The 9,819-nt window shown below is 54.2% G+C and overlaps 1 protein-coding gene across 1 annotated transcript; it reads left to right on the forward strand.

Annotated features, from left to right (window-relative positions):
• Positions 1-1,660: 1,660 nt before the first annotated feature.
• Positions 1,661-6,360, forward strand: MEPE (matrix extracellular phosphoglycoprotein). The gene is made up of 4 exons (XM_050338979.1): positions 1,661-1,738; positions 3,285-3,338; positions 4,100-4,192; positions 4,303-6,360. Exons 1-4 carry the CDS (start codon positions 1,679-1,681, stop codon positions 6,358-6,360), a joined length of 2,265 nt encoding a protein of 754 aa, XP_050194936.1. The 5' UTR covers positions 1,661-1,678.
• The last annotated feature ends 3,459 nt before the right edge of the window (positions 6,361-9,819 follow it).

Genomic DNA, 9,819 nt, shown 5'->3' on the forward strand with positions numbered 1-9,819 from the left:
TGACTGCAGCTCCCGGGGGAAGGGCAAGTTTCATGCTGGCTCTGAGATTTGCTCCTGCCTGAGGCTGGATGCTGATGGTTCAAGCATTTCTGGTGTTAATCCAGTAGTCGTGCCAGCTCCCAGGATTTGGGCTGGGGCAGAGTGGTGAGTGGGATGAGAGCTGCTGTCACCGTCGCCACACTGAGCAGCTGAGCCAGGCTGGCTTCAGCAGGGGAAACCCTTCTTGGCAAGGGTGTAGGTGACCAGCAATGCCACCAAAACTTGAGGCAGGGAGGAGAAGGGCATGTACATCATGCACATCTTTGTAGCACCTTTCCATAGGAAAGGTGGGATTGAACGGACTTGTGCAAGAAGTGCATGGAAAAATACCTTTTTTAATTTTTTTTGCCACTCTGTTATTTTGTACTTGCACAGGTTTAGCTCAGAGGGTTTGAGGTTGAAACCCAAAAAACAAGTGTCAGAAGCTACAGCAGTGGTGGTAGCTCTTGGCTTGGCCATTGCTGCCCTGTGATGTACAGTCATGCCCAGGACCAGGCCTGGCTCAGGATATTGCCCTTCCCTTTCTGCAGCCCTGCTGGCTTTCCCATGTCAGTCACAGTGAGCACGCCAAGACCCACTGCACACCCTCTTATCAATAACCAAGCTGGCTGTGTGCCACACTAAGATCTGCACTAATCATCGAGCAATTTCAGCCTTCAGAACAGATATTTATAAACTGTGCTTTCTGTTTATCCAGCCAGGTGGAACATTTGATAGCTGTCTTTCACCACAAGCACAATTTTAGCTGGAAATTACTCCCCCTGGTTATCTGCGGGTGCTGCCAGTGCTGACAAATGTCCCTGGGCAGGAGCTGATTGGCTCTGCGCACCTGGGGCCAACTTTAAATTTCAGCAAAGTGGGCACAGGCTCCATGGTCTGCCACTGGGTTCTGCCTCCGATAGGAAAAGGTAATCTTCCTACCTAGTTTTCTGCCCTGTCTCTCTCTAGCCCTTCACCTCTGCCTTCCCTGAGCAGGGCATCTCCTGCTTTCACTCCAGGCAAGCCACAGTGGGGGACGGTAGCATTCCAATCCTCGGCTGTGGGTATCTCTTGAGCCTACATTGCTTTGTATTGCTGATCCTTGTGCATGAATTTCCTTCTGTTATTTCCTGTAGCAATGCTTGTATGGCTGAATATAGTGTCCAGGATGGACCTGCAAGCCCAAGCCAAGCTGGTTGGGTGAAATGAGAATTATTGGCCAACAGAGCTATTGCTTCCTGCCTTTTATCAGCGCTGTTGAAAAGGGCCTGAGTGTTTCTTAATTCAGACTTATGACTGAACAGCTTAGCCTGCAGTGGCTTCGGGGATCATTTATTGTAAGTACCCACCCAAGCTGCTTTGACAGAGGGAATTAGGAAGTGCCTGGTGTCAGAGCACCCACACGGTGCTGCTGGCTCTGCCCTGTGCACATGGGGAGAGCATGGTACCTTTGCTGCGAGGAGTACAGAGAGGCAGGGTGATGTCAAAGGCCACCACAAAGCTAGGGAAAGCTGGGGTTGCTGGAAAACCTTGCTGTCATGGGGGCTTTGGGATATCAGGAGCTTTTAGGTTGCTGCTAACTGGGACCATTGGTGACCACAAGTCCTAGGAAGATAAACTCCAGTGATGCTTCGCTTTGTGCCCCCAGGAGCAGCCCAAGATGAAAACAGCCCTGCTCTGCCTGTGCCTGTGCCTGCTCAGCACAGCCCTCTCAACACCTGTAAGTATGGCTCTCCCCAGATTCCCAGCATGCTGCTGAATCCAGAGCACCCCGGCATGCTTTCAGCAGCAGGAAAACATGAGTTGTACTTGCGTGTAACACCTCTGGTTCTTGGGGAGGGGACTGAGGTGCTACTGCAGAGGTGAACCCAGCAGGAAAAATATGTATTAGCATTGATGTGGCTGAGCATGCCCCTTCAGCTTAGCAACCAGGGCATTGTGCAGGAGCCAGTCTGGGTGGCTACAACTCTTTCCCCTGATTTGTGTGGATTTGGGATCTGCCAGGTGCTTTTGGCTTGGAAGTAGCCTGCGTGGAGCCACAAAAGTGAGGTGTGGGAGGGATGGTCATCTTACCCATGTGGGTAACAGGGGTTAGAGGGGCACCTGCAGTTACTTTCCAGCTCTCCTAATGTGAAAATTTGACAGATATAACTAAAACAAAGGGTAAACTAAGATAAATAAAACAGCAGCCATTTTTGTCCTGCATGATTGTTGCTCAACATGCTAAATACACAGAGTGAAAGTCTGCTCCTAGAAAAGGCTTGCTTTTTTGGCAGGTAAGGAGGAGGGAAATCACATCTTCTCTGAGGGCTGAACCCCCTCAGGGCAAGCTTGCACAACCAGGTCTGTAGCAGAGCAGCACAAGGGAAGGCAATAAATCAGTGCAGATTTGCTTTTCAGATAGGGGCACAGAAGTTAATACTCTGTTACTTAATTAGGGCTGTAATCCAGTCTTTGATACTGTTCACAAACAATGGAATAACCTGGGAGTATTTAACACCCTGGGGCATATTTCTACCTCTTTCAGCTGGACTTGGGATGTTTCAGTGACTAATTTTGCAGAGATCAAAGGGGACTCCCCTCCATGGGCCTGTCTCCCCCTCCCCCTGGCATGTAGAGAAGACCTGAAATGGCTTGGTGGGGCTCAAAGGATGTTCCCACCACCGAGAGCCACCTGAGGGATGCAGGGATGGCCAAAATCTTCCAGAAGATGACAGGATAATCAGGGAGAGCCATAAGCCTGCAAGCATGTACAGAAACCTGGCTTTGAGGGCACAGAGGTTGCTGCTCAGTTGGCAAGTAAAGACTGGGAAACATCACCAGTCAACCAGCTCCAAACTCCCATCACAGGCAGACCCCAGCAGGGAGTTGGAGCACTGTGGTGTGAACAGTGGTGCCTTGTATTGAAACTGCTCTGCAATAAAATACTCTGCAGCAGACTACAGAAAAGGGTATTTGCAGACCAACAACACCCTATGAAAAGTAGCATACAATTCTTCTAATGCTACTAATCAGGCTGTAGCAGAGATTGCAATACTTTTCAGACCCTGGGAATGGGGTTTAGACCTTTCCTATTATTGCTTCCTTTAAGCCAGCACCCCAAGTAGTACCTGGAAATTTACTGGCTTGTCAATACAGTTTTCCCATCCTTCCCTGAACACTATGGCATGTACATTATGCTGGGCAGGGTGAGTGGCCAGCAGTGGGCACTGGCAGCTACCTGGATGCTGGGGCAGTGTTTGATGCCTGTGTTTTGCTGCCCACAGGTGCCACCGCCAGTGTCTGGAAGAGCCTCTGGGAACTGTGTGGGACAGCACCGGGTATGTACCCCCCTGCCTCACCCAGACCTCCCAGGATGCCCTGCACCAGAGGCTCAGGGAGAAAAAGTTCCTTTTGGAGGGTAGCCCCAGTGAGCCATGGAGAGAGACCAGCAGTGCCTTTGAATCTGAGCAGCTCTTACAAATAGCAGGGGTGGGGAGGGGTGTGATGTGCTCTGGTGAGGGAAGGACTTCCTTCCCAAGGGGCTCCTCTTCCCCTGCCCAGCCCCAGAGCACAAATGCCTGGTGTACCCACAAGTGAGGGTGTAAAAATCTCAGGCCCAATTGCTACAGGGTTTTTTTCAAAGTGTTTTGGTGTAAAATGCATCAGTATCATAATTCAGATGAGTAGTATGGAAGAAAATGCCTGGTTTTCCCTACTGGATACAAGCTGCTGTCCTTCCAGTATCTTGATTGCCATCAGTCCCATAACTCATGTCTGATGGGACCATCAACCAGGTTGCTCATTCAAGCCTTAAGCTGCCTTACAAAAAAATCCAAACTCATAGCTCCTGAAAGCAAGCACAAGCAGAAAATGAGCCTAAGGGAAAACAAAACCCCCAGAGCTCAGGATAGGAGAACATGCATCCTGCCCAGATCTCTGCCTATGCTGGTGGCCATGAGGTGGTGGGAGCTCCTGCCTGCCCTGGGGTCTCAGGGGATACTGTTGGGATGCTGCTTCAATGCCACGTACAGCAAGGGAAGATCCTGCCAATGCGTTTCATAAGAAAATGGTAGGGTTTGGTTATTTTCTTCCCCACCAGATACTTCTGAAAGGCTGCAATGCCAAGCATGGCTTCTACATTTTCAAATATGTCTACTCATTCTCAACGCGGAGGAACCAGACGCAGATAAAGGTGAGGAGGTGGCCAGGTGGCACGGCAGGACCCTGGCTGGGAGGCAGGGCCCCAAGCAGCCGTCTGTCACCAGGGCTGTCCCTGACCTCTCCCCTGTGTGTATTGCACAGAAAGAAGATGCTGACCGCCAGAATATCCTCCCCAGCCGCCGGCTGGATGAGGAAAATGCCAAGCGGGAGCTGCCAGAGGCCAGGACGACCCCAGAGCGCAGCAACAACAGCAGCACTGAAGCAATCGAGAATGTGATTGTCCTCAGGCCTGAAAACCGCAGCACCCCAGGCGCCGGCAGGGACGCTCCCAGTCCTCGCCCTGGCACTGGCACGCGAGCACGTGGTGGTGTCGGAGCTGCAGGTCCCACCCTGTCCAGCTCAGAGGGCAGTGGCAATCTGGATTTGGTGGTTGAATTTGATAGCGATGTTCCCATTATCCCTCAGGGTGAAAAGCCCAGTGAGGTTGTGGTGAGGAACAGGTCCAGCGTCAGGAGTGAGGACAAGGATGGTGGTGCCCCCGGAGTGGTTCCTGTGGAAGGGGCAATGACAGCTGGGAGGGAGAGGGCCCCTGCCACTGGAGGGGCAGAGGATGAGGGCAGCGGTGAGTCCACTGTCTCTGGCCAAGGGCAGGAGGGTGTCATGCGGGGCACAGGGATGGGAGATGTTGCTCTTGCCTCTGTCACTGAGAAGACAGAGGACGTCCAAGTTGATGCCACGGGTGTGGATGAATACGCTTACATCCCGGACTCGGGCAGTGTCACCATCACCCGTGGGAACCTGGGCAGCACAGCGAGGGCCACCAGCTTCACCCAAGTCTCTCCAGGCAAGGATGATGAGGTCAACATCTTCATTGGGAGGGCCAATATCCACGTGGGGGAGCAAGAAACCACCCAGGCCGGTGCCACTGTGGGCAGCGAGGATGACAGCATCACCACTGCGGGAACCAGCAGGCCCACCCACCCCAAGCTGGGTGTCACTGCAGCACCAGATGGTGGTGATGATGACAGCACCCCTACTCGCAGCCAGCCAAAAGGACCAGCCACCACAGCCACCCTAAGCCATGGGGACAGGGTCACCAGAAGACTCAGGGTCACCAGCAGACTCAGGGATGTGCGCCCCACGGGAGAGGATGAGGAAGGTGCCACCACCATTGGTGGCTATGGGGAAGGACAGGTGACTCCTGTCCCCTGGAGAATCACTGGTGGTGACGTCACTGTCCCCACAGTTGCCAGTGTCCGTGGGAAAAATGATGATGATGAGGTGAGAGGTGAGGGACAGAGGGTCAAGGGGAAGCCAGACCATCTGGCTACCACGACACGCCAAGAGGGGGGTGATGAGGAGGCTACTGCCACTGCCCCAGCTGAAAGAGCCAGCATCCCTCTGGCCACTGTCCCAGCTGAAGGAGCCAGCATCCGCCTGGCCACTACCACCCCTGGGGTGACTGAGGGGGACTACACCACCTCCTCGGTGACAGCCAGCAGCCGTGAGGCAGGCAGGAGCACTGTGGTGGGGAAAGGAGGGAGTGGGGAAGTGAGACCAGCCACCCCAAAGCCCCTTGGGGAGGGACAGCCTGGGGCAGGGGTGAGGGTCAAGCCAGGGGGAGCAGGGCTGGACAAGACACCCAGGACAGACAAAGCACCATCCCCAAGTGGGAAAGCCAGCAGCCAGGCATTAAGCAGGAGCCAGACAAAGGCTGGCAGCCACGGTGGCGATGCTGAGGGCACGTCACATGCCACCAAAGCAGGGGGCAGCCCCACTCCACAGGCACGGCAAGAAGTGGGCAGCATGGCAGCAGGCAAGGGCCGGGAGAGGGGGCGAGGTGGTGAGACTGGAGCAGCAGTGTCAGGAGCTGGGGGTGGCCGCCGCCTCCCCGGGCACCACGGCAGAAGGCTGGGGACTGGGGCACCGGGGACGTTCGCAGCGCTGGGCCACAGCAGGCAGGTGGATCAGATGAAGCGCGCCGATGAGCTTCACGTCCGCGAGCGGGCTTTTTACACCCTCGGTGGGGCAGAGGGTGGCCCCCACGGCCCCTACAGCAACCTTGGGAGTGCTGACAGCAGCCAGTCCTCCGAGGGGGAGCAGGACAGCCACAGTGACAGTGGACAAACAGGACTTCAGCCCTCTGGGTGGGAATCCCCAGGGCACCCCTATGGCCGCTGGATCCAGGGGTCTCTCTGAGGGGCTGCTGGTGTTCACCCCGGCAAACTCCAGTGGTTGAGTCAGGGGGTCCCACATGTCATGTTACCCCCCCCTTGGCATCCCCGCTGTGGGCTCTGCTCTTGCCTGGGTGAGTGGCATGTTGCTGGGGGGCAAGTGGTGCTTCACAGCCCAGGAGCCAAAAATCACTGGTTCACGCAATCTGCTGTTAATTTGAGGGAGGCTGCATGTGGTGCTGCAGCAGGGATGCATGGGTCTGTGCTAGACAGCCACATAACAGCAGTCATGCTACACAGCATAGGGTAGTGCTGTTTGTGCACTGATGCGAAGCAAGAAAAGAAACAGTGAGAAAAAGCCTCTGTCCTCGCAGTTTCACTTCCAGCCTACTGGAGAAATAAAGGCATTCCTGTACCTGAGGATCTGCTAACTCTGGTGTTTGCAGTGGGACTTCAGGCAGCTGCTCTGCCACAAGCAAAATGATGGAGGTGGGGCTGGTCCCTGGGCATAAGGGGATTTCTGGCCGCAGCACATCCCTGGCCCAGCCATCAGCTGTGGGGCTGCAATCTGGCCAAGAAGCCCTAGACATCCCTCCCTTGGGGTATCAAACCCCAGCAGATCCTGCCCAGGGCAACTTGCCCCTCTGGGTAGTTAGCGCTTGCTGGGGAGCCCCACAAGGCCATCACCCCCCTTGGCTCGCCCATCTCCTGCACTGAGAAATCCCCATTGAGCCCTCCGGAGGGCTGACCATTTGCTGGCCACACCGTGCCTCCAGCAGCAGCGTAACGCTCTGGCCTTGCTGCCGCCACTCCTGCTACCATTCCTACCGCTGGCCCCCGCACGCAAGCCAGGCTGGGCTTCGACACGCTGGAGCCATGCCACCGGTGGTGCCTGAAGTTAATCACTGTTTATGCAATTGCAGGTTGCTTTTTCTGTCCAAGAAGCTGCTAAAACAGGCATTTTCAGCAACGTGCTAGAGCGAGTGGCTCAGTGGGAGTGCTGCTGAGCCTCAAGGGGGAGAGGTGCTGCCTCAGCACATGCTGAGGGGACTCCCCACCAGCGCTGTGCCCATGCAGGGAGGGGGTGGGAGCCGCCACGATGTCAGTGAGGTACCCAAAGAGTGCCTGCTCCTCTGCCCTCTGCACAACTGCACACAGGGAAGTGGCAGATCCTGTTTGGGGCCATAGAATAACAGAATGGTTTAGGTTGGAAGCAACCTTAAAGATCATCAACTCCCCTACCATGGGCAGGGATGCCACCCACTAGATCAGGTTGCTCAGGGCCCCATCTGGCCTTGAACACTTACAGGAATGGGGCATCCACAGCTTCTCTGGGCCGCTTGGGTCTCAGGAATCATGCATTGCTGGTTGATGCTGGAACCATCAGGACCAGGATAACACTGTGTATTTCACTGGTGCTATCAGTTAGCATCAGCTCTCAGGGCTCTGCTTTGCTACAGCTCACGCTCTCCACGGGAAAGGATCAAAAATTGCATGTGCCCACTATGCCCCCACCAGGGCACCAGGCCCTGGTGCCCCCAGGGGAGCCAGCCCAGGCAGCCTGGTGCCAGTGCTGCAGGGACACGGAGACTGAGGCAGCCTGTGGCAGGGGTTTGCCTGAAGCTTCCCAGGCTCGGGGCAGCATCCAGAAGACCTCCAAAGGCTCAGGGACCCTCTGTGCTGGCCCATCTGGTTCACAGTGAAAGGGGCTACATAGACTGGGCTGGGTGACTGATGCCCGGAATTGTCACGGCACATGACACCCCAAGTCTGAGGGGCTATGGCAGTGTTCCGGGGAACTCAGGCTCAGCAGGATTGCCTGGCATATGAAAGGGTGGTTTTGGGGTCTCACTGCTGGCAGGCCTAGAAGTGGTGGTTTTGCAGCCCCATGTGGACCCCGGTGTAGCGCCCAGTCACTCCCACCATCAGTCCCAACTGCATTCTTGTCCACACGATTAAGCAGTAACCCTCAGCAAGGCCTGGGCACCATCTAGTGGAATAAAAAGCCTTTTGCTCAAAAGATTTTTGTGCCTGTTGAATGATGCCCAGCTCTGCCTGATGGTCACTGCTGCCCTCTTGCCCCACTGCTTCCCTGAAGTCCCAGGGAGACCTCCCTGAATGGCGAGGTCAGGTATAAAACAGGCTAGTTCAGGTATAAATGGCATGCAGTTATAAATCAACATTACCTCCTTGCACAGTTGCTGTTAAAGCACCTGGAATTTCTGTGCCTGAATTTCTGGCCCTACACCTGGGGCACATGCCATTTTGGGATGCTCACCCTGAACCCTCTCCTCACCACCACCAAGGTGCCTGGCTCTGCTCTTCCAAACTCACCTGCCAAATAGCACAAGTGGCCACTGAAAAGAAAAACTGTAAGTTTTCCTTGAGTATTGGATCAAAGTGGGGAGTGAAGAGTGGTAAGTACTTTCTAGGGGTACAGAGCAAAAAAGATTTTGTCTCTAAAATCCCAGCTACTCTTACAAAGGCTAATTGTGGGGATGTGTCCAGGTGAGTAGGCAAATGTTATGCTTAGAGAAGAAACATCCATTATTGTGTGTTATCTCTGCTTTCTAGAGCCTAAAAGCCCTCACACATGAGATGCATTACTGGAAAAAGCAGGTGCTGGATGAAAAAGGCATCAGGTCCCCCGTGATTCAAGTGAGCCAGATGAGGGGAGGGTGATCTGTGAGCTTTGCTTGGGGATTGCCACAGCAGACCAGCTGGGCAAGGCTCAGGTCGGGTCCTTTGCCCAAAGCACACACAGCTGCACAGGTTTTCCAGTGATGTATCTTGGAGCAGCAGCATCATTGAGAAAGCCTGCTGGACTCAGCCTTTGGGTATTATACCCCTTGGGGAAGCCTTCTTACTTCTTCCAGGGTTGTGATCTGCTCCTGCAGATCACTATTCACTATGGTGCTACTGCTTCAGGCCAGCAAAATTGCAAAGAACTGCTAAAATGCTTCCTAAAAGAAGTCTAAAAACCAAGGATGAGCTTTGAGGAACCATTTGAAGTGGCATCATTTGAAGCATCAGTTCAAATGGCATCTTTTTACAGGTTTAGAAGCTGGGCACCACAAAGAGGGTGTTGGGCACCAACCTTTAGCATTGAGCTTAAAAATGAGTTTTGAACTGTATGTTTTTAGGTACAGAACTCAATGCTGACTGTGCAGACACTTTCCCAGCTGTGTGGGAACAACAGGGGCAGCCTGGAGAGACACAGGTCCCCCTTGTAACACCGTGTTTTTTCAGAAGAGGGCAAAAGCAGATTGCCTGAGGCAGCAGCTGAAAGCAGCATCTCTCAACGAAGACGAACACTGCTACAGAACAAGAATGATTTTTCCCCTCACCTGCTGTAGTTACTCAGTGCCATCATCCCGCACCAAGGAACAGGGACTGAGACGGACTGAAATACCACTCAGATCCCAGCAAACCCCTCCTCCCTGTGCTCAGCCTTCCTGCTAAGCTGACAGCCAAACCTGGGCAA

The sequence above is a fragment of the Myiozetetes cayanensis genome, unplaced genomic scaffold, assembly GCF_022539395.1.
Source record: "Myiozetetes cayanensis isolate MyiCay16 unplaced genomic scaffold, myiCay2020 scf75, whole genome shotgun sequence".
NCBI classification, from domain to species: domain Eukaryota; kingdom Metazoa; phylum Chordata; class Aves; order Passeriformes; family Tyrannidae; genus Myiozetetes; species Myiozetetes cayanensis.

Coding starts and splice junctions, on each gene's coding strand:
- MEPE (XM_050338979.1), top strand. CDS start 1,679: ATGAAAACAGCCCTGCTCTGCCTGTGCCTGTGCCTGCTCAGCACAGCC. Junction 1,739..3,284: donor GCACAGCCCTCTCAACACCT/GTAAGTATGGCT, acceptor TGCTGCCCACAG/GTGCCACCGCCAGTGTCTGG. Junction 4,193..4,302: donor GGAACCAGACGCAGATAAAG/GTGAGGAGGTGG, acceptor TGTATTGCACAG/AAAGAAGATGCTGACCGCCA.